A 24,970-nucleotide genomic window follows, 5' to 3' on the forward strand; every position below is an offset into this window, starting at 1 on the left:
TGTCATACAGATCGTATTAACATAACATTAGTGAAACTAAAAACAGAAGATTTTAAAAAGGTTAAGTAAACAAAACACTGACACTAAGAGTATGCTGTGTCACAAACCAAACTAGCTAACATTAGCTCGTTAGCTTGAGAACATGTACCTTCAAAGTGGTCGATATAACTGGAAACATACAATCTGAAGGCCTTCTCCTTTTTACTTGAAGGAGTGACCAATGCTAATCTTAAAATTCGATGGACATCGTTCACTGTAATATCTGTGGAAGTTCTTGCATGCAGCGAGTGTAAAATGCCATGTTGGTAGCTCTCATTGAAACGATGGGTAAAAAACACTTCTGGCACAGCACTGGAAGTTGTGGAGCAACTGAGACGAAATGCGGAAGTAGTCGTGCATAGAGTCAATTAATATGCTTAAAGCTTCTTATGTGTGTCTATTGTAGTATCGTGTCAAACCTCCTGTTACCTCTTGTTATGCTAAAGAATATTTAAATAAACTGGACAAGTGTATCATTATACCATCATTAGCATAGCGTTATTGTTACTGTATTAACCCAGACTCTTAATCAGAGTCCTGTATCACCGTGTCCACAGGCTCAGGTCAGTCAGATACAGGATCAAGGGGCACCAGGATCAGAGACGGACATTCACTGATCAGAACATGGCCAAGTGCATGCTGGTGCTGTACTGAAGCATAGATTCCCTGTGCAATATTTTCAAGATGACCGTTAATAATAGCTAGATTTGCAGTTTTATATGAGTATATGAAAGTCTGCTGTATTACTTTTTATGACACTTATAGCTCTTTACCTGATAGTTTCAGGATGCAGACTGTCTGTGGAAAAAGAAGAATAAACACTGCATCCAGAAACCAGGAAAGATAAAAGCTTTAGTCAGAATGTTCAGGACTGCCATTACAGTAGCGTTCTTGTTGATAAAAGATGTACGTTTGATTTGTTTGATTTGGTTTTAAAGTATTTGACTCTGCACTTCTGTTTCTGCCCATTGCAGTAGTGTCTTGCTGCAGTTTTTATAATTCTGTGTCCAGGGCTGTTACTGCTAGTTCTGGCCTATATTGAAAAAAAGAAAGAAAGAAAATGAAGTTTATTAAAGTAGTGACTGTTAATGTTGTATATTAATGCCAGAGAGAGGGAGAGATGTTTATTCATATTATAACAATGGCTTCTTGTCAGAGTCAAAAATCTGTCAACTGAAAATAAGTCTTTAAATTAGAAATTATTTCTAGACTCTTTATTTCTGTCTGTGTGCTAGAGATAGATCAACATCATTATGGAGTTGCATGCCACCATAAAAGCTGCAGAAGGATTTAGGGTTATTAGATGTAAGCATTGTAGAGTGATACTATAAATGTAATTAAAACAGATTTATTCCACAATTTGCCTCACACAGTTTAAAACTAATTTGGGATGGGGAGTCTGGTTCAATGTCTGTCCTAAACTGTGACCACAGCATCCACTCAGTCTTTGTAAGCACGACCCCAACACTCTGCTCCTCTAGGAAGAAAGCACCATGTCCTCCACACCTGCACAAAACAACTGGAACATTTAAGGACCATTTTAGACATATTACAACTAATTCCTTGGGCAATTAAGGCATCTAACTAACGTATACATTGATATGGATTACATGTAGCTGTGTGTAATCGCCCATCTTCTCACTTACTCAAGACAGGTTCAAACACTAACCGGCAGAGTCAGTGACGTCACTTTACTGATTGGCTAGAGAAGGGCAGTAGGTTGAGAAGCAGTGGACCAATGCAGACTTTTATCCCGCCACTTAATCTGCATAAAACTCAGAAAAGTGAAGCGTGAATAAACAGAAAATTTAATGACGAGCAAAAAGTAGCAGAAAGAACAAACATCCGTGTAAAGTAAGCAAAAAAAATGTCTGTTTTTAATATTTTTTCTTCTTTTTTTGTTTGTTTTATTTTTTAAATTGTGTTTTCAATTCTGTGATTTGCGTGTTTTATTTTTTTATGTGTATTTTTTTTCACGAGGTATGGAAGTATAATAGTGCCAAAATTCCTGAAAGCAAAATAGCATATTGAATCACATGAACTGAATAAAAACTTGTCAATTTGCAATTTGATGTGAATGAAAAAAATCCTTACAGGATTTACAGGAAATTCAGGTATTAAAATTCAGGTTGAAAAAAATTCAGGTCTTAACATCCGGGCTATTACAGGAAGAGCAATGGATTGCCGATTTCTCGGCCCGTGTCGCAGTGCACTTTAAAGTGTACATCCTGCTCCCTGTGTAGTTCACTTCGCGGGGAATCACTTTGCCGATAATTAACCTGCAGCTTTTTAAAGTGTTTTTAAGTAAGCTAAACTAACAAAAAATAAGTAAAGCCAAAAAGTAACTGAGGTCCAATCATTTATTTTATAGTAACAGTGTACCAAAACATTTGGAACATTAACAAGTAGTTTCTTTAAGGATGATGGGAAAACTAGAGAAAACTGCTGTCAGCAGAGCTGTGACATCCATGATGTCCTGACAAATATTAACAACATAGTGTGCTTTCTGTGCCTTTGTGTGCAGTGCAAAGAAAAAAAGGCATGCGGCTCTCGTAGTTTTAGCGGCTTTTAAATTGTTGATCTGAATTGTTTTTAACGCAAAAAATTGAAGCAAGCAAAGTATTTGTGGATGAAGTGGTAATAGTCTGTTCTCAGTCACCTTTCTTTCTCTTTCTTTATCTTATGTGTTATTTAAAGTGATTAAGAAGTCGTATATGTGGCATTAAAATAAAGCAAGAAGCTGAGATACAACGTGCCCGTTTAAATATTTGGAGAAATTAAGCGGAGTAACATGACATTAAGTGGTAGGAATCCCAAGAGGTGAAGAGCCATGTGTTTGTGTGTGTGTTGCAGGAGGTGAGACAGAAATGTTAGTTTAGATGAAGAGGTTGTTCTCTCTGTACAACAGCAAATTAGGAAGTGAGAGAAAGGTGTTGTCTACGTCATACACTACAAAGAGCCAGTAGTGCGGGTCATCTCTCGCTTACAGCCACACCACCCTGAGAACGCCTGATCTCGTCTGATCTCAGAAGTTATGCAGGGTTGGACCTGGTTAGAAGTTGGAGGGTAGACCTCCTGGGAATACCAGGTGCTGTAAGCTTTTTCACCCCCACCTTTACAAGTAATATGAAGCAGGTAATAGCATGACACCAGGTGGATGTATTAACAGCTATAGATAATTGATCAGGTTTAACTGTATAAGGACATTTTTATTTCCACTTTAGGGTTCTTTGCACTGATGAGCACAATAATGAGTTTGAGGTGTTGACTTGGCCCCCAAATTCCTCAGATCTCAGTCCAATCCAGCATCTGTGGGATGTGCTGGACAAACAAGTCCAATTAATGGAGGTCCCACCTTGCAACTTACAGGACTTTAAGGATCTGCTGCTAACATCTTAGGGCCAGATACCACAGCACACCTTCAGAGATCTAGTGGAGTCCCTGCCTCGTTGGGTCAGGGCTGTTTTAGCAGCAAAAGGGGGATCAACCCAATATTAGGCAGGTGGTCATAATGTTATGTCTGATTGTTGCCAGAATAAATGAAGTAGCTACCAGAATAAATTAAGATTATTGGAAGTGTAAGGATCTGAGCAAATTGACATGGGCCAGATTGTAATGGTTAGATGACTTGGTCAGAGCATCTCCAGAAGGTGTTGATTTGGCCTTCAAATTCCCCAGATCTCAATCCAACAGACCATCTGTGGGCTGTGCTAGACAAACAAGTCTGATTCATTGAGGTCCCACCTCCCAGCTTACAAGACTTGAAGGATCTGCTGCTAATATCTTGGTGCCAGATGCCACAGCACACCTTCAGAGGTGTTGTGGAGTCCATGGCTCGAGGGGTCAGAGCTGTTTTTGGTGGAGGATCTACAGAGTATTACGCCTGTGTTTTTTATGTTGAAGCTGATCGCTGTATGCATGATAAATATGTGTATAAATAATATGTCATGACAAATTTATAACCTCATGAAAAAGCTAAATAAACCATATGTAATTTCCTGCTTGCTGTTGACCACATTCACAAAAGATGCCTTGGTGAAAATATTATAATTATGAGGTGAAAACACATGTAATTATAACATGAACTCTTTAGAAGCTAGGAGAGATTTCCAAATAATAATAATAATAATAATAATAATAATAATAATAATAATAATAATTCCCCTACTATGAATGTGCCACCTACAGCAGACAGTAAGGTTTAAGGAGTAATTTTGCATCAGTAAAAACTTCAGCTCTATACACAGAAAATCACAGATTGTTGGTTTCTACAATTACAATCTATAATCAGATTTTTCTACAGGCTGGCTCTCAAATTTGTGTAGGCTATAAAAATCTGAATTTTGTTATTTTTCATTTTTCACATTTTAGTGAATAACTCACAGTTTCAGTCATTCTTTAAAAAGGATTATTATATATTTACATTAATGAGAAATTCATTTTGTGTGTTTGGGTTGCTTTTTAAAGGAACACTGTATATTAATGAATAGAAATGATCAGAATGAGGCTTCAATAGATGCTAATAAAATATTTTTATTGACTTCATCTATATAGACACTACACTAAAAGAAAAAACTATTTACAGATATAGAACTATTTACAGATGATATATAAGATAAGAGGGATATCTACAAAGAGGGATGAGGGGGTAATTGGGGTGGTGGGATTGATATGGGAAAAGATACAAATTCTATACAGGCTAAAGATGATGTCCTTAAGTCCTGCAGACCTGTTAAAAAAGAAAAGACAGATTTAAATACAGTGTTAGCTAAAATATAACAAAATTTATTTATACCTACCTGTGGAGAAAATATCTAAAAAGTTGAAATGGAGCTGCAGAAAGAAAAAAAATTACATTACATATATATTACTTTACATGTGGCAGATCTTTGATATTTAAACTAATATATATACAGTAATAGGTTTAATATGTGTAAGTATATGTATATGTATGCATGATTTCATGCAATGTGCCAGCTTGGTTTCTGTTCCTAAGAGACGGACGCGAGTACGGTGTTTGACGCTGTCTGCGGGAAGAGTAACAGAAAGTAATGCGCTGCTGTCGGTGGCAATAAACACTTGGTGCAGGAGCACATGGTGCATATGCAAATTGTCCATGAGTGCTTGGTGCATAAGCACTTGGTGCATAAACAAATGGTCCAGAAGCAAATGGTCCATAAGCATTTGGTGGAAAAGCAAATGGTCCAGAAGCAAATGGTCCATAAGCGCTTGGTCCATAAGCATTTGGTCCATAAGCAAATGGTCCAGAAGCAAATGGTCCATAAGCATTTGGTGGAAAAGCAAATGGTCCATAAGCATTTGGTCCAGAAGCAAATGGTCCATAAGTGCTTGGTGGAAAAGCAAATGGTCCATAAGCATTTGGTCCATAAGCATTTGGTCCATTAGCGCTTGGTGCATAAGCACTTGGTGGACTGGCATTTGGCTCATATGCACTTGGTGGACTGGCATTTGGCTCATAAGCACTTGGTGGACTGGCATTTGGCTCATAAGCACTTGGTGGACTGGCATTTGGCTCATAAGCACTTGGTGGACTGGCATTTGGCTCATAAGCACTTGGTGGACTGGCATTTGGCTCATATGCACTTGGTGGACTGGCATTTGGCTCATATGCACTTGGTGGACTGGCATTTGGCTCATATGCACTTGGTGGAAAAACACCAAGCTTGTACAGCAGGCTCCTCTCCCATGGTGGAACATCAGGCCAGAAGTGGGTAGCAGGCGATTCCGTCGTGTCACAGCTGTCCTCTTCACAGTGCTGCTTCTCCGGAAACTGTTTGCAGAGCTGAACAATGTCGCTCACGGACAGGTATTCAGCTGCCGCCAACAGATCCTTCACGTTTCTCCGCGTGATGTTTATCTTCTTGGAGTAAGCATACTGGATGATGGACCTCATGATGTTCACAGACACATTATGGACGGTGTACACCGAGAATTCAGTGGGGCCCTTTGCGAACAGATCACTGAAATATATAGAAAAAAAAGACAAAAACTATGAGTTACTCCAATATGTATGTATTAAAATAAACAAAGTTCAGGCTCTCAGGTCGAGTCTTTTTGTTGGGACAAACGTGTAGTGAGTAAACGGGAATCGGCGATTTAGCCGTATTGATCTCCAGCATTATTAAAGTTGAAAAAGTTCATAATTATAATTATGACAGCGACAAGCACAAAAAATGACCTAACATTAGTATAAGCTCAAAATCAGCGATAAAACACGAGCTAAGAAACAGTTAGCGAGGGTAATCTGTAGATAGCACTTTTTCTCTGTGGTGATTTTTTACCCTTACCTGAAAAATGTTGGGCTCAAGTCCAACATCGCCTGCTGGTGCACCGGGAAATAAACGCCTCCAGCCTCGATGATCGCGTCGCAAGGCTCCTCGCTGTAGTGGTGGTAGTTCATCCTCGTCTTCGTTGGTGATCCTCGGGAGAAATTCAGTCCACGATCTCTTCTTCTTCTTCTTCTTCTTCTTTGTTGTAGTTGTAGTAGTCCTCAGGAGAAAGTCAATCCACGATCTCTTCTCTTGAAAGTCTCTGAATGCCGTTGATTTGAAAGTCGCTGAATGACGTTGTTACTGTTTAAATTTGTATTGGTTTAAATCTCAAAGCGTTTTTTTCTCGTGACGCTGGGGCCTGATGACGCTGTCACCCTGATGACGTCAACGTTAAGCAAACAACCTGAAAGACACTCACATACTGAAAGTATTAAGCACTGACCATTGATTTATTGTTGTATTTCTTGCCTATCATGATCTATATCGGACGTTCGAGCAAACAGAGACATATTAACGCTCCTGTTAGTGTGATGGGGAGAGAGTTGGTTGTGTTGCATGGTGTTTTGTTTTGTGTTTGTGTATATGTGCTTTTTTTGTGCATGCGTTTGCTTTGGGTTGTTTTGCTTTTGTGTGGGTTGCTGTGTATTTTCTTTTTCTGTTTGTAGGCAGTATTCCAAGACACATGCTTATTTAAATTAATTGGACTAACGATGGGATTGGACGACGGAGTTAGAGTGCTTTTCTATAAAAGAGCAGTTGTGATTGGGGACAGGTGTGAAGTGGCAGCACCGTGTGAGCGGAAATGGAACTGGCTTAACGAGAGGAGGAGGAGGAGGAGGAGGAGGGGGAGATGGAGATGGAGATGGAGATGGAGATGGAGATGATTCTGCGCCAGCGTTTCCAATAAGGAGTGCTCTGTATACAGCGTGGCAGTAATGCCGGAAGGGTTATCGGTTCGTGGAGCACCGTGGGCGAGCAGCACGCGTGATGGGTGGATGAATGTTTGCGGGAGTCTACTGCGCGTGCTGCGAGACGAGAGCGAACACTGACGGGATTCTTCTGCGCATGACTACACCAGACTGGATAGCGGGGTTGGATGATTTTATTAAATAAATGATTAGATCGGCCGATTTGATTTTTTAGGGTATACTAGTGTTATTGAGTAGACTGAAAGATCTGTGTGGATATTAAGTGCTGTCTCCAGCATCAGCATCACCATTCCCATGGCCTTTATTGGGGAACTGAGGGTAAAAGGACGGTGCCTGTGATTTCTGATGCCAGGCTGAGACTGTTTTAACTCCGGACTGCTACTGAGCATGGACTTTGGACCCTGGTTATTTTTTTATTCTTTCCTGTATCCCTTGATTGTAATAAAGAATTGTATTTTTGAGTTTCTGTCGGGTGATGTTTTCTACTGTTCCATACCTTGATCATGAACCTATTGTGGTAGGGAGTTCCTGGGGTCTCATGGACACCCTGACTGGTCTGTGGCTATGCAGCCCCATACACAACAAACTGATGCACTGTGTATTCTGACACCTTTCTATCAGAACCAGCATTAACTTCTTCAGCAAATTGAGCAACAGTAGCTCGTCTGTTGGATCGGATCACACAGGCCAGCCTTCGCTCCCCACGTGCATCAGTGAACCTTGTCCAATCATGACCCTGTCACCGGTTCACCACTGCTCCTTCCATAGACCACTTTTAATAGATACTGACCACTGCAGACCGGGAACACCCCACAAGAGCTACAGTTTTGGAGATGCTCTGATCCAGTCGTCTAGCCATCACAGTTTGTCCCTTGTCAGACTCACTCAAATCCTTACGCTTGCCCATTTTCCTGCTTCTAACACATCAACTTTGAGGACAGAATGTTCACGTGCTGCCTAATATATCCCACCCACTAACAGGGGCCATGAAGAGATAATCACTTCACCTGTCAGTGGTCATAATGTTATGCCTGATCAGTGTACATCCCCTAACTGCTATTCAGTGAAATTGTTTTGTATTGAAATTACATATCAGAAAGTCTTATGTCCTCACTCACATCTGACTATAAAAAATTGATGAATCGGCATATTTCTTTTTTCAATGGGAGAACGTATATTACTTTAAGCAAATATCGTCTGCGAGTCTGATGAATTCGTCCAGAGGTGGACAAAATAATTTAAACACAAGTTGAATTATATAAAAAGCAAATAAATAAATAACCAAATGTATTTATGGTGTTCCACAGTTAATAACAAAATTAACAAAAATGACAGTGGACAAAAATGCAGAGCAACCCTGCTGTTCAAATTCCTCATCATGAGAGAGAAAGCAACCTCTTACAAGGTGATGACAACTACCTGTCTGATGGGGAGGACATCTTTTTTCCGGGTCCTCTGATGAGGTGAGTGCTTATTTCTCCTCTGAGATAACACACACACACACACAAACTGAACATTCAGCAGGAATGTTTGGAAACATATCATCAGCTGATCAAGGTGTACTTCTTCACTAATTGTTCACTAACTGTTCACTAATCTGTATCCATCCATTACAGCAGTAAGATCCAGATGGAGGACGTGATGCGTTTTATCCAGAGGAAATCCCAGGAGTGCCTACAAAAGGTGGAGGAACCTGACCAGAAGGAGACCTATTTCTTCTGGAAGGTGATGGAGCTGCGTTGCAGCAAAAATGGAGTAAGCGTTTTAGTTGACTTTCACAGCAAAATTACTCACAATAAAAGCAGCAAGAGATTTAATAAGCTAAATTTGTCAGCATGAATAAATATACTGTGTCTAGAGTAGTGATGGAAGTTAAGCATGTTTCTTTTACAGAAAGCAGAGCTGGCAGATGCTGCAACTGTCCTTTTCAAGAACTACAGGCTTCTGAAGAAAAGGGTATAAACTTGTCATTTTATGTTGTAATATGTTATATTAGCTATACCTTTGTTTATTAATGCATCAGCATCACCATCTGTCTATTTTTTGTGTTGTTTTTGCTTTATTTGTTGCTGTCTAATGTGCCAATTCTATCTACAGAGAGCGGTTAAGAACCAAGATAGCTGGTGTCTTTCTCTGGCGAAACTTTTGTGCTCTGCCGACCCAGAAGACGAGATATTGGATGCTCTGATTCAAATGGGACAGGACCTTGGTATGGATAACATAAACAATATTCTAGGAACTTCACATGTTGTGATCGGATCATGAACTCTGGACTGTTGCACTGACCCAAATCCTTACATGCATGTTTGGTCTTTCATCTGCAGACTCCAGAGGACTGACCTATGCTGCACAGCTGTGCTACGTAGCTGCAACGGAGGAGTTGCAGATTTTACAGAGCCCCAGCTTTGAGCTCATTGGCTGTAACAGGTATTGTGTGTGTGTGTTCGTGTGTGAGAGCGCTTGGGTATGATTATTCTTCTGACTTGCTACTAAGACACTTTTCTCTTTGTACAGTCTGCCAATCAGGCAATCAGCCATAAGGGAAGCAATTGAACGAACGGAGGTGTATGAATACATATGCTCGCTGACCACAGGGCTTCCCCAGCCAAATTTCCAAGTTAGAATTCCTCTTTTTATTCCTTTTTAATATTCTTTTTACCAAACTTAAGGATGAACTTTTTTGCTAAGATGGAATGACTCCGTCTGTCTTAGATCTTCAAGTGCTATCACGCCAGCAGGCTAGCCGAGCTCGGCCATTTCGACCAAGCCCTCGAGTACTGCGAGGCCATCGCTACAGCAATTGCTACTTTACCACGGCAAATCACCAAGACCACGATGAAAATGACCATTGCGGTAAATATGATTATTGATACTTGTAAAATGATTCCAAGGTTTTATATACAAAATATTTAGTCGGTTTATTTTCCCTGTCTGTCTCGTAGCTGTCTGAGAAGCTACACCAAGGGAAGGAAGAAGAACCGGAGTGGCTGGTAAACCTTCGTCAGCTGTACGCGGACGGAGTGTATAAGCTGAAGAACTCCGAACGTGGCCTCATGACTAGTGAGATGTTCAGTCTCCAGCGTCCACGTCAGGAAGGCCACATTACACCATGGGGTATGTTCATCCACCATTTGGACATAAAACTGTACCTAAAGAATCACACAGCAAAGAATTTACAGTAATGATTTAAAGTCCGGTAAAGATTTTTAGCACACGTCTGTCAGATCTTTAACACATTACACTGGGCCAAAACAGTCTAATCAGCTTCATATATTTTGCCTGAAAAGGTTTATTAAAAGGTTTGAATTTAATATGGTCATATTTATATAAAGTGTACGTTAGTCTTTGGGTAAGAGACAGAAGGGATCAGAGCTTAGGTAGCTGAAAAGATGATTTCAGATTGATTTTTCAAGACGACACACTTCTTATTTGTTACTGAATGATTGTATATTTGTTTAACAGAGGTGTTTGAGTCCCTGTACACTCCGGGAGAGCTGCTGGGTGAAGGAGGCTTCGGGAGCGTCTGTGCAGGAGTCCGTAATGCTGACGGAAAACAGGTAAGCGGACTGCACATCTACAGTTCATTTGCACTAATCGACACAATTCATCACAACTTATATGTCTTAGTGAGGTTTTCTATAAGAATGTAATTGTGTTGTATATGCGAACAGGTTGCCATTAAATACGTGGGGAAGGAAATGAATGAAGCTTTCATCACCATTGTAAGTAAACTTCCTTTACTTCTGAGGTTATGTGTGGAATTATGTGTCAATTACTAATCCAAGCCTTTTATACTGTAACATTTCTGTTTACCATAATTTAGACCTAATCACGCCGCACCCATGCTAAGTGTGTCTGTTTATATTTCAGCCTGGAGAGACAAACAGCCTTCCTCTGGAAGTTGCTTTAATGCAAATGGTGTCCAAGCCATATTGCCATGAAAATGTCTTGGAGCTGATCGAGTGGTTCGAGATGTCGGACTGCTTCATCTTGATCCTGGAGAGACCAATCCCCTGCACAGACCTCCGAAAATTCCTAAAAGGTCACAAAGGGCGACTGTCTGAATCACTGGCAAAACACATCATGCGTCAGGTGGTTCAGGCCGCTCGCCACTGCTCTGAATGTGGTGTCCTGCACCGTGACATCAAGCCGGAGAATATTCTCATCAACACCGACACACACCAGCTGAAGCTGATAGACTTTGGCTGTGGTGATTTGCTGCAGGACACCCCCTACAGATATTATGCAGGTAAGCACATCATAGGTCTTGGAAAGAATAAAAACATGCAGTGGAGAACCATTTTTGTGACGTTGCTCCTTCTGTCTTTTTCACTCAGGAACTAGAGTTTACTTCCCACCTGAGTGGATATGTGAGGGCGAGTATATGGGTGATCATGCTACCGTCTGGAGTCTGGGAGTTCTACTGTTTGACATGGTATGTGGAGAACTGCCCTTCTGGTGCGAGAAGGACATCGTTGCCCGGGACTTGCACTTTGCTAACGACCTGTCCGAAGGTGAGAAAGTCCAAACACATCAAGTTTAGATATGTATAGTAATGTTGGAAAACTTGCCTTTCACAATAAATGAATCATATTAATTGATTTTCCAAAATCTAGAATGTCTGACTAAATGTCTCTCTCATCACTACACACAGGTTGCCGTGACCTGATCCAGTGGTGTCTGGAGCTATATCCTCACTCGCGCCCAACGTACGAGCAAATCCTCAGCCACCAGTGGTTTGAGGAACCTAAGAAGAATGTCAAGGTGAGTCAGTGAGAAGAGATTAGACCGTAATATATCGAGCAGAAACATGCTATTACAGATTACATGGCTTGTACTGCTCAGTAACAGAGATTGGTGTGCTTACCTGATTATATGAGATTACACAAATCTAATCACATAGAGGCTCAAAATAAAAGAGATTATCCTTGATAAAATAGTTTTCAATGAGATCATCTAGAAGTAAAGCTAACAACCCATTAACACACAAAGTAATCTGTGGCTATAGAAATGTTCAGCTCAAAAATAACGCTAAGAAATATGTAGAACACGTTCATTTCACTCTTCTATTCTAGGAAAGTGAAGGCTGTTTCTGTTTAATTCATTTCTGAAGATGTGTTTGCATTACATGCAGTCAAATATTAGGCATATCCAGTATGATTTATGACGTGTGAATTAAGTATGTACAATACTTTTTTCTGGTACAGAACCTGTGTCCTCTTCCTGAGAACATCATCACGCCATGGGGTATGTTAGAATCCACCATTTCCAAAAACGTTGCTGTAATGTGTTGCTAGTGAATGTATAACTTTTCTGCAGATTTTCTTATTTCAGCTTGATTTGAATGATGGTCTGTTTGTTTAACAGAGGTGTTTGAGTTGTTGTACACCCCGGGAGAGATGCTGGGTGAAGGAGGCTTCGGGACAGTCCGTGCGGGAATCCGTAATGCTGATGGCAAACAGGTCATTAGACTGTGCATGACATCCACAGTCCATTTGCACTTAGTAACCATTGTTAAGCGTTTGAAAAATGATCGATGTCCATGAGGGACAATCCCAGGGTTAAACAATAACACTTGCCTGATTGTCTGGGGCAAAAATAAAACACACTATGTCAGAACAGCCGAGTTAAAAAATCATAATTTTTGCAGGGAACTGTTTAGTAACTGAACTATGTATGTATGTCAACGTAAAGAAACCGCATTATTTAGTGTCAATCATCTGCAAAGTGAGAATTGCAGCAAACTGTTGGCAAAATGGGAGTATGAGGCTAAGCCAGTCTGAAGCCTATTGGAATAGATTCATTTTATTTCTGATCACAACTCTGTAGAAATTACGAATTGTATATGTTCTGTTCATGTTTTACAATAAGAATGTGCATGTTTCTTTATGTCTGAACAGGTTGCACTGAAATATGTGGAGAAAAAACCAGAAGATAAATTCATCACCATTGTAAGTAAACTTCTACTTCTGAGATTCTTCTGCAGAGACGACATAGAGTCCAAATAACACCCACCTGATAGACCAAATGATGTGTCCGTTTACTAATTTATTTATTTAAAATAATCCTAAACTACTTACCTTCAACTTACAGTTCACATTCAGATTGTATTCCCTATCATCCATAATAGATATCTGAATCATTACCAGTTCATACCTTCGTATTGTATCATCTCTGATTCAGTAGTTTAGAAGAATTCGCTCCAGTCCAGGACTAACTGTATCTGTTCGTATTTCAGCCTGGAGAAACAAGCAGCCTTCCCCTGGAAGTTGCACTAATGAAAAAGGTCTCCAAGCCGCTTCCTTGCGACAATGTGCTGGAGTTGATTGAATGGTTCGAGATGTCCGATTGCTACATCTTGGTCCTGGAGCGACCCAGCCCATGCATGGACCTCCAGCAGTTCCTTAAACATCACGACGGCAGATTGTCAGAAGCACTGGCTCAGAAAATCATGAGCCAGGTGGTTAAAGCCGCTCGTCACTGTTGTCAAGCCGGTGTTTTCCATGGTGACATCAAGGCGGAGAACCTTCTCATCAACCCTGACACGCTGGATGTGAAGTTAATCGACTTTGGCTGTGGAGCTCTGCTCTCTGACACGCCCTACACAGAATATGAAGGTAAGTGCATAATAGGTAGGAGACAGAATCAAAGAGAACGAAGTGAAGTTTCAACAGTGCTGACGGTGCTCCTTCTCTCTTTTTTGCTCAGGAACTTGGAGTATCTCTCCACCTGAGTGGGTGTGCGATGGAGAGTATTTCGGATATCCTGCCACCATTTGGAGTCTGGGAGTTCTCCTTTTTTACCTGGTCTGCGGACACATGCCCTTCCATAATGAGGACGACATCTTTTACAGGAAGATGTACTTCGCTCCCGGCGTGTCTGAAGGTGAGGAAATGTAGAAGCATCACCATTTAGAACTGCTGAAGTTTGTGAAACTGGCATTACAAGATGAATTGATTTTTGAATAATATTAATATCTATCTAAATGTCAAAGCACTAGCTATAATATCTCATCACTGCACACAGGTTGCCACAATCTGATAAATTGGTGCCTGGACTTGGAACCTGAATGTCGGCCCACATTTGAAGACATCTTAAGCCATGAATGGTTTAAATCTGGTGAAGGTTCTTTTTTCTTTTTCTTTTCAAGCAAAAGCCATTTGCTGTCATTGCTTAACTAGCCTGAAATAGTGAATACTTAAGCATCGGCTAGTCACGTGACTGTCACATGATCGTACTGCACTGAGAGAGTTCTTGTGGTCAGTCAGTATTGTCAGAATTGCCTGAAATCTCCGCTGTTTCTTGGGCAGTTTGCCAGAGCTGCGCTCCAATTTTGTGGCGTTATGTTATGTTTTGTATTCCTTTGAGTTTTTGATTCAAGTTACCTACTGATGTCCTGATTATGTTTTGCTTAATTTTTGTTATAATAAATATTATGTTTAAAGTTATTCTGCCGTGTCATCTCCCTTAATGCTGCATCTTTGCATCTTGGTGTAACAAATAAATATATATAACAAAAGCAACAAAAGTGAGTACACCCTAAGTGATAACAGCTGTACATCATTTAAGCATGCAAAGTCACATGTCCTATTCATCATGTTCATGTGTTTGTCAGCTTGATAGGACCATACAAATTTGTGTATCTTATATTAGAACATTTAAAATTTAATGCTTTGAGTACAATTCACTCAACTGTTAGTGGGTGGGATATATTAGGCAGTAAGTGAACATTTTGTCCTCAAAGCTGATGTGTTAGAAGCAGGAAAAATGGACCTGTGTAAGGATTTGAGGCAGTGTCATGCTTTGGGCAATGTTCTGCTGGGAAACCTTGGGTCCTGCCATCCATGTGGATGTTGACACGTTCCACCTACCTAAGCATTGTTGCAGACCATGTACACCCTTTCATGGAAACGGTATTCCCTGATGACTGTGGCCTCTTTCAGCAGGGTAATTGTCGGAACTCAGAGCCCTCTCCGAGTGGACATATCACCGGGTGGAATTTTTAGATTGTGTCTATTTCTCTTAGCTTTCCATAATCTTACCCAATGAACTCAATAAACTATAAAAACTTAGCCAAAATAAAGGAGATCTCAGTCAGCAGATGAGAAGAAGCAGGTTTCTTTATTCAGCCATGCAGTCAACAACATGCATTTATGAAGAGAGCAGCTGGTTTTTAAAATCCCTGAGAAATTCCCCTCTACTTATACTACTTATACCCCAATATTTAAATATTTCCAGCAATTTCCCATTATTTTCAATGTATGGCTACTTTAGTCCCTCCTTCCTTAATTTACATACTTTTGCCATTTCCCATTATTTTCCTACTTGTACCGATACCGCCCCTAAATTAATATCATCCTCCCCTTGATGATGTCAATTTTTCCTCCTCTCAAGTTTCCCTTGTTTTCAGGCTAAGTCAGCAATTTTCAAGAAAAAATTGCACTTACTTATAAGCGCTGCTTCCTTATCAACTTCATTTGACCACAACCTCCCAAGCTGCTTCCTCGGATCATCCCGACCTCACACGCTGCCTTCCACAACTATGTGTAAGTACCCTGACCTCTCCTCTGTGTCATATTGACATTTCTTTATCTGCTTGATCTAAGTTAGATGCGTTTCTATTTTTTAAGTAAGCCTTGCCATTATGCTGTCTCATATCCTTCCCGCCAATGCTCTTCACTACCATAGACCAAGTCACACTGCCCTAACAGCCTACCACTGTCCTGTCACAGTAACCTGGCTCACCGCACACACTGTTTCCTCTTGCCTTAGTGCATATCCTGGGCCTTGAGCTTTTAAGCGTTTCACTCTTATTGTCTGCTAAGCTTTATTTAAGATTACATAGTCACACGATATGCACCTCACTCATCCCTATTTTTCCTTCTAGCTCAGTCAGCCTGCCGTGCTATCTTCCGAAGAAGTCCCAGGGGTGCTCTGTGACACTGTCGCCAGTATCGGCTGTCTTGCCTGGCTATTGAGCTTACTGGTTTCCTGGAACACCTATCTGACACCTCCATCCCCGAGTCCTCTCACCTTACTCACCATATCGTGAGAGATGCCCTCTGTCTCGATCAGAGCACCCAATTTCACCCCAAAACCTGTGATCAGTCTACTCAGACCCTCTACTGGCATTGGACACGCGCTACCTCTCAAGGCATCCAGACTATTGAGATCTCTTCTGATGATTCTTCCTCTGACTCTTCTTCACCTCCTAACTCTCCTGACGTTCCCCAACGTTCTCCTGGCTTTGTGCCTTTGCTTTACAGTATTCACAATATTCCCCAATCTTCTCCTGTCTATTCGCCTCCAGTTTCTCCCACTGATTACTCTCCCACTTCTCCTCAGGAACCTGAGATCCCTTCTTCTACAGCTGACCCTCCGGTCCCACTGATCCCACTGGATAGGCTGACTGACTGAGCTGTAACTCCTAATGTTTCAATAAATTTCTCTTTCCTTCTTCCTGTCTCAGTGTGGTTATTACACCAGTATACTAATATTAATGGTTTTGCATGATTATTATAAAGGTTATACATGATTATTATAAATTTGCATTAATCAAAGCCAGCTACTAGTCAATAGCTAAATATTTTGGATAGGTAAACACTACTGATAAGCAGGGTATTGCTATTTTAAAGCTAAGCATATAATTTTCTCCGACATAATGCACCGTGCCACAAAGCCCAAATGGTTCAGGAATGGTTTGATGAGCACAAAAATGAGTTTGAGGTGTTGACCTGGCCTCCAAATTCCCCAGATCTCAATCCAATCCAGCATCTGTGGGATGTGCTGGACAAACAAGTCCGATCCATGGAGGCCTCACCTTGCAACTTACAGGACTTTAAGGATCTGCTGCTAACATCTTGGTGCCAGATACCACAGCATACCTTCAGGGATCTAGTGGAGTCCATGCCTCGATAGGTCAGGGCTGTTTTGGCAGCAAAAGGGGGACCAACACAATATTAAGCAGGTGGTCATAATGTTATGCCTGATCAATGTATATGATACAGTATATAATGAAACATATACAATTGAATAATATAAACAGTTCTACGTATATTTAAAAGGATTTGCAGTATGAGTATATTGTGAATAAGAATCTCAGAATGAGCTCAGTTTTCATGATTACAGCAGAAGGTTTTAAATTCAAGTCTACATTATATTCATATAAGATCATCGACTGAAGCAACGGTGAGATTTGGGCATGAACTGTTGATGGGAAGTGCAGATTTTTAAGCTATCCATGTGTGTTCATCCACAGCAGCAGACGTTGAGTCATAAATGCAGACGGCTCCAAGCAGAAGATCATAAATATGATGATATTGAATGAAAGCAAACAGCAGCCACTCAGGTATAAGGTTCCTAATTTATTTACAGGAATTTATTTACAGATATTCAAATTCATTTACAGGAATATATTTACAGGAATTCAAATTTATTTACAGGAATATATTTACAGGAATTATAATTTATTTGTAATTATAATTAGTAATTAGAATTTGTTGGGTGCTGATGGTCTGATCCAACACGGCCAATTCATCATCTGTGGAATAAAAACATGTTTAAATTAATATAGAGTATTGTAGAAGATAATGTTTCCTTATGTGATTTCTTGTTCAATTGTCATGAAAATAAAATTACATAATACTTTATTGTGGAAGAATGCAGTAGGGTTCTAGTACAATCCATGTGATCTGGATCATATTCTGTGTTAGTTCATTTTAATTAGATCTGATGTTTTACCTGGCTAACCTGAATGGCTTCTGTGAACCACCCATGTTTACTGATCTGCTTGAGGCTTGGTCTTTTGGTGGGATCTTGCTCCAAGCGCCAGTTGATCAGATGGCGGCAGGCTGTGTGGGCAGTGATGTAAACAGAGACAGAAATTTAGTCACTAATTTTTAATCTTCACTATCATTTTTCTCAGATTTGTTGTAATATCTCAAAATGCTGAGATGCAAAATGCAAATTCATACACCTCCGTTCATTCAATTGCTTCCCTTATGGCTGATTGCCTGATTGGCAGACTGTACAAAGAGAAAAGTGTCTTTTAGAAAAGTGTCTTTCATATCCACCAAGTGCATATGAGCCACATGTTATTCCACCAAGTGGTTATGCACCAAGCGCTAATCCACCAAGCGCTTATGGACCATTTGCTTTTCCACCAAATGCTTATGGACCATTTGCTTCTAGACCACTTGTTTATGCACCAAGTGCTTATCCACCAAGTGCTTATGGACAATTTGCATATGCACCATGTGCTCCTGCACCAAGTGTTTATTGCCACCGACAGCAGCGCATTGTTTTCTGTTTTTCTTCCTGCAGACAGCGTCAAACACCGTACTCGCGTCCGTCTCTGAGGAACAGAAACCAAGTCCGGGACATTGCATAAAATCATGCATACATATTATACATACATATATTAAACATATTACTGTATATATATTAGTTAAAATATCAAAGATCTGCCACATGTAAAGTAATATATATGTAATGTAATTTTTTTCTTTCTGCAGCTCCATTTCAACTTTTTAGATATTTTCTCCACAGGTAGGTATAAATAAATTTTATTATATTTTAGCTAACACTGTATTTAAATTTGTCTTTTCTTTTTTAACAGGTCTGCAGGACTTAAGGACATCATCTTTAGCCTGTATAGAATTTGTATCTTTTCCCATATCAATCCCACCACCCCAATTACCCCCTCATCCCTCTTTGTAGATATCCCTCTTATCTTATATATCATCTGTAAATAGTTCTATATCTGTAAATAGTTTTTTCTTTTAGTGTAGTGTCTATATAGATGAACTCAATAAAAATATTTTATTAGCATCTATTGAAGCCTCATTCTGATCATTTCTATTCATTAATATACAGTGTTCCTTTAAAAAGCAACCCAAACACACAAAATGAATTTCTCATTAATGTAAATATATAATAATCCTTTTTAAAGAATGACTGAAACTGTGAGTTATTCACTAAAATGTGAAAAATGAAAAATAACAAAATTCAGATTTTTATAGCCTACACAAATTTAAGAGAGCCAGCCTGTAGAAAAGTCTGATTATAGATTGTAATTGTAGAAACCAACAATCTGTGATTTTCTGTGTATAGAGCTGAAGTTTTTACTGATGCAAAATTACTGCTTAAACCTTACTGTCTGCTGTAGGTGGCACATTCATAGTAGGGGAATTATTATAATTACTATTATTATTATTATTATTATTATTATTATTATTATTATTATTATTATTATTATTATTTGGAAATCTCTCCTAGCTTCTAAAGAGTTCATGTTATAATTACATGTGTTTTCACCTCATAATTATAATATTTTCACCAAGGCATCTTTTGTGAATGTGGTCAACAGCAAGCAGGAAATTACCTATGGTTTATTTAGCTTTTTCATGAGGTTATAAATTTGTCATGACATATTATTTATACACATATTTATCATGCATACAGCGATCAGCTTCAACATAAAAAACACAGGCGTAATACTCTGTAGATCCTCCACCAAAAACAGCTCTGACCCCTCGAGCCATGGACTCCACAACACCTCTGAAGGTGTGCTGTGGCATCTGGCACCAAGATATTAGCAGCAGATCCTTCAAGTCTTGTAAGCTGGGAGGTGGGACCTCAATGAATCAGACTTGTTTGTCTAGCACAGCCCACAGATGGTCTGTTGGATTGAGATCTGGGGAATTTGAAGGCCAAATCAACACCTTCTGGAGATGCTCTGACCAAGTCATCTAACCATTACAATCTGGCCCATGTCAATTTGCTCAGATCCTTACACTTCCAATAATCCAAAAATTTATTCTGGTAGCTACTTCATTTATTCTGGCACCAATCAGACATAACATTATGACCACCTGCCTAATATTGGGTTGATCCCCCTTTTGCTGCTAAAACAGCCCTGACCCAATGAGGCATGGACTCCACTAGATCTCTGAAGGTGTGCTGTGGTATCTGGCCCTAAGATGTTAGCAGAGCAAAAGTCCTGTAAGTTGCAAGGTGGGACCTCCATTAATTGGACTTGTTTGTCCAGCACATCCCACAGATGCTGGATTGGACTGAGATCTGAGGAATTTGGGGGCCAAGTCAACACCTCAAACTCATTATTGTGCTCATCAGTGCAAAGAACCCTAAAGTGGAAATAAAAATGTCCTTATACAGTTAAACCTGATCAATTATCTATAGCTGTTAATACATCCACCTGGTGTCATGCTATTACTTGCTTCATATTACTTGTAAAGGTGGGGGTGAAAAAGCTTACAGCACCTGGTATTCCCAGGAGGTCTACCCTCCAACTTCTAATCAGGTCCAACCCTGCATAGCTTCTGAGATCAGACGAGATCAGGCGTTCTCAGGGTGGTGTGGCTGTAAGCGAGAGATGACCCGCACTACCGGCTCTTTATAGTGTATGACGTAGACAACACCTTTCTCTCACTTCCTAATTTGCTGTTGTACAGAGAGAACAACCTCTTCATCTAAACTAACATTTCTGTCTCACCTCCTGCAACACACACACAAACACATGGCTCTTCACCTCTTGGGATTCCTACCACTTAATGTCATGTTACTCCGCTTAATTTCTCCAAATATTTAAACAGGCACGTTGTATCTCAGCTTCTTGCTTTATTTTAATGCCACATATACGACTTCTTAATCACTTTAAATAACACATAAGATAAAGAAAGAGAAAGAAAGGTGACTGAGAACAGACTATTACCACTTCATCCACAAATACTTTGCTTGCTTCAATTTTTTGCGTTAAAAACAATTCAGATCAACAATTTAAAAGCCGCTAAAACTACGAGAGCCGCATGCCTTTTTTTCTTTGCTCTGCACACAAAGGCACAGAAAGCACACTATGTTGTTAATATTTGTCAGGACATCATGGATGTCACAGCTCTGCTGACAGCAGTTTTCTCTAGTTTTCCCATCATCCTTAAAGAAACTACTTGTTAATGTTCCAAATGTTTTGGTACACTGTTACTATAAAATAAATGATTGGACCTCAGTTACTTTTTGGCTTTACTCATTTTTTGTTAGTTTAGCTTACTTAAAAACACTTTAAAAAGCTGCAGGTTAATTATCGGCAAAGTGATTCCCCGCGAAGTGAACTACACAGGGAGCAGGATGTACACTTTAAAGTGCACTGCGACACGGGCCGAGAAATCGGCAATCCATTGCTCTTCCTGTAATAGCCCGGATGTTAAGACCTGAATTTTTTTCAACCTGAATTTTAATACCTGAATTTCCTGTAAATCCTGTAAGGATTTTTTTCATTCAGATCAAATTGCAAATTGACAAGTTTTTATTCAGTTCATGTGATTCAATATGCTATTTTGCTTTCAGGAATTTTGGCACTATTATACTTCCATACCTCGTGAAAAAAAATACACATAAAAAAATAAAACACGCAAATCACAGAATTGAAAACACAATTTAAAAAATAAAACAAACAAAAAAAGAAGAAAAAATATTAAAAACAGACATTTTTTTTGCTTACTTTACACGGATGTTTGTTCTTTCTGCTACTTTTTGCTCCTCATTAAATTTTCTGTTTATTCACGCTTCACTTTTCTGAGTTTTATGCAGATTAAGTGGCGGGATAAAAGTCTGCATTGGTCCACTGCTTCTCAACCTACTGCCCTTCTCTAGCCAATCAGTAAAGTGACGTCACTGACTCTGCCGGTTAGTGTTTGAACCTGTCTTGAGTAAGTGAGAAGATGGGCGACTACACACAGCTACATGTAATCCATATCAATGTATACGTTAGTTAGATGCCTTAATTGCCCAAGGAATTAGTTGTAATATGTCTAAAATGGTCCTTAAATGTTCCAGTTGTTTTGTGCAGGTGTGGAGGACATGGTGCTTTCTTCCTAGAGGAGCAGAGTGTTGGGGTTGTGCTTACAAAGACTGAGTGGATGCTGTGGTCACAGTTTAGGACAGACATTGAACCAGACTCCCCATCCCGAATTAGTTTTAAACTGTGTGAGGCAAATTGTGGAATAAATCTGTTTTAATTACATTTATAGTATCACTCTACAATGCTTACGTCTAATAACCCTAAATCCTTCTGCAGCTTTTATGGTGGCATGCAACTCCATAATGATGTTGATCTATCTCTAGCACACAGACAGAAATAAAGAGTCTAGAAATAATTTCTAATTTAAAGACTTATTTTCAGTTGACAGATTTTTGACTCTGACAAGAAGCCATTGTTATAATATGAATAAACATCTCTCCCTCTCTCTGGCATTAATATACAACATTAACAGTCACTACTTTAATAAAACTTTCTTTCTTTCTTTTTTTCAATATAGGCCAGAACTAGCAGTAACAGCCCTGGACACAGAATTATAAAAACTGCAGCAAGACACTACTGCAATGGGCAGAAACAGAAGTGCAGAGTCAAATACTTTAAAACCAAATCAAACAAATCAAACGTACATCTTTTATCAACAAGAACGCTACTGTAATGGCAGTCCTGAACATTCAGACTAAAGCTTTTATCTTTCCTGGTTTCTGGATGCAGTGTTTATTCTTCTTTTTCCACAGACAGTCTGCATCCTGAAACTATCAGGTAAAGAGCTATAAGTGTCATAAAAAGTAATACAGCAGACTTTCATATACTCATATAAAACTGCAAATCTAGCTATTATTAACGGTCATCTTGAAAATATTGCACGGGGAATCTATGCTTCAGTACAGCACCAGCATGCACTTGGCCATGTTCTGATCAGTGAATGTCCGTCTCTGATCCTGCTGCCCCTGACCCTGTATATGACTGACCTGAGCCTGTGGACACGGTGATACAGGACTCTGATTATGAGTCTGGGTTAATACAGAGATAAGAGTAAACACAAAGTGAATTATATTACTAATAGTGTTTCTGTAACCATGTAAATATATATAACTTTAATTGTGTTTCTGTAAACATGTAAAGTCATTTATATTTACATGTTGACAGAAACGCTGTATCAAAGTTATTTATTTACAGACACATTAATAAAATTGTTTACAATTACTCAACATATTTACATTATCTACAAATAAATTGAAATGAATCCATCCCCTACAGAAAGTGTCTTGTCTAGTCCTTAATGCTTTGATTAAAGGGCACAGAATTAAAGCTTGAGGATGTGTCACATAACGGAACACAGCAATATATAGACGCTGCACCTTCACGCCGAAGGCACTTAAAGCTTCTTGAACTCATTAATAAAATGTTATATTTTAATGTAATATATTAAAATGTTATGTTACTGGTTGGAACGAATACATCAGAAGGACAGCACATGTTGGACGTTTGGGGGACAAAGTTAGGGAGGGCAGATTAAGATGGTTTGGACATGTTCAGAGGAGGGAGAGTGAGTGTGTATATATATATATATATATATATATATATATATATATATATATATATATATATATATATATATATACACACACACACTATATTGCCAAAAGTATTCGCTCATCCATCCAAATAATCAGAATCAGGTGTTCCAATCACTTCCATGGCCACAGGTGTATAAAATGAAGCACCATTTACATTATTAATGGCATTTGGCAGATGCTCTTATCCAGATCGACTTACATTTATACATTTATCTCTTTATTTATATATATATATATACACTATATTGCCAAAAGTATTTGCTCACCCATTCAAATAATCAGAATCAGGTGTTCCAATCACTTCCATGGCCACAGGTGTATAAAATCAAGCACCTAGGCATGCAGACTGTTTTTACAAACATTTGTGAAAGAATGGGTCGCTCTCAGGAGCTCAGTGAATTCCAGCGTGGAACTGTGATAGGATGCCACCTGTGCAACAAATCCAGTCGTGAAATTTCCTCGCTCCTAAATATTCCACAGTCAACTGTCAGCTGTATTATAAGAACGTGGAAGTGTTTGGGAACGACAGCAACTCAGCCCCGAAGTGGTAGGCCACGTAAACTGACGGAGCGGGGTCAGCGGATGCTGAGGCGCATAGTGCGAAGAGGTCGCCAACTTTCTGCAGAGTCAATCGCTACAGACCTCCAAACTTCATGTGGACTTCAGATTAGCTCAAGAACAGTGCGCAGAGAGCTTCATGGAATGGGTTTCCATGGCCGAGCAGCTGCATCCAAGCCATACATCACCAAGTGCAATGCAAAGCGTCGGATGCAGTGGTGTAAAACACGCCGCCACTGGACTCTAGAGCAGTGGAGACGCGTTCTCTGGAGTGACGAATCGCGCATATTCCATTAAAAAACAATTATTACTCTATTTTCTTATTAAGAAACTTTTTTTTTTCAACGTTATTTTTTCGGAGGGTGTATGTTTCTAGAATGGACGGACTTCACGTAGCAGATATCATAGTCACATTTCTTGATGATACCAATCTCGTGATTATTCTTTTATTCGTGTATTTCGTTATTATTTTTAATTATTTTTCTTACTACTGCTACTACTACTACTATGATTCCTGTCCGTAACAGTCGTAGTAGTAGCATTTGCACTTATAACATGAGCGTCTTAGATGCTCCAACAAACAATTGGATGTTGCAGGTTTGTTCAGATTGTGTACAGTGTACTTTATTTCTAGATATGTTCTGAAGTTTCCAATTCAAGCAATTGTGAAAAATCCCCTATGATAGACTCGTCTAGCAAATGCTGCAAACGCAGAGAGAGAGAGAGAGAGAGAGATAGAGA

At 39.5% G+C, this 24,970-nt stretch overlaps 2 protein-coding genes and 2 pseudogenes across 2 annotated transcripts; 2 read left to right on the forward strand and 2 right to left on the reverse strand.

Annotated features, from left to right (window-relative positions):
* The first annotated feature begins 3,020 nt into the window (after positions 1-3,020).
* LOC131358488 (5S ribosomal RNA) lies at positions 3,021-3,139 on the forward strand (annotated as a pseudogene).
* Positions 3,140-4,963: 1,824 nt separating this feature from the next.
* Positions 4,964-6,639, reverse strand: LOC131357965 (uncharacterized). The gene is made up of 2 exons (XM_058397394.1): positions 6,348-6,639; positions 4,964-6,020 (listed from the first exon to the last, which is right to left on the reverse strand). Exons 1-2 carry the CDS (start codon positions 6,458-6,460, stop codon positions 4,964-4,966), a joined length of 1,170 nt encoding a protein of 389 aa, XP_058253377.1. The 5' UTR covers positions 6,461-6,639.
* A 6,021-nt stretch (positions 6,640-12,660) lies between these two features.
* LOC131357966 (serine/threonine-protein kinase pim-1-like) lies at positions 12,661-18,650 on the forward strand. The gene is made up of 7 exons (XM_058397396.1): positions 12,661-12,723; positions 13,162-13,212; positions 13,500-13,878; positions 13,970-14,146; positions 15,892-15,992; positions 16,149-16,309; positions 18,584-18,650. Exons 1-7 carry the CDS (start codon positions 12,661-12,663, stop codon positions 18,648-18,650), a joined length of 999 nt encoding a protein of 332 aa, XP_058253379.1.
* Positions 18,651-20,530: 1,880 nt separating this feature from the next.
* On the reverse strand, positions 20,531-20,649 carry LOC131358495 (5S ribosomal RNA; annotated as a pseudogene).
* Between the last annotated feature and the right edge of the window lie 4,321 nt (positions 20,650-24,970).

The sequence above is a fragment of the Hemibagrus wyckioides genome, linkage group LG08, assembly GCF_019097595.1.
Source record: "Hemibagrus wyckioides isolate EC202008001 linkage group LG08, SWU_Hwy_1.0, whole genome shotgun sequence".
NCBI classification, from domain to species: domain Eukaryota; kingdom Metazoa; phylum Chordata; class Actinopteri; order Siluriformes; family Bagridae; genus Hemibagrus; species Hemibagrus wyckioides.

Excerpts from the sequence above, each read along its gene's own strand:
- LOC131357965 (XM_058397394.1), bottom strand. The coding sequence starts at position 6,460 with ATGAACTACCACCACTACAGCGAGGAGCCTTGCGACGCGATCATCGAG. Across the intron at positions 6,021-6,347 it reads TTGAGCCCAACATTTTTCAG|TGATCTGTTCGCAAAGGGCC; the intron begins GTAAGGGTAAAA and ends TATATATTTCAG.
- LOC131357966 (XM_058397396.1), top strand. The coding sequence starts at position 12,661 with ATGCTGGGTGAAGGAGGCTTCGGGACAGTCCGTGCGGGAATCCGTAAT. Across the intron at positions 12,724-13,161 it reads GTAATGCTGATGGCAAACAG|GTTGCACTGAAATATGTGGA; the intron begins GTCATTAGACTG and ends ATGTCTGAACAG. Across the intron at positions 13,879-13,969 it reads GCCCTACACAGAATATGAAG|GAACTTGGAGTATCTCTCCA; the intron begins GTAAGTGCATAA and ends TTTTTTGCTCAG.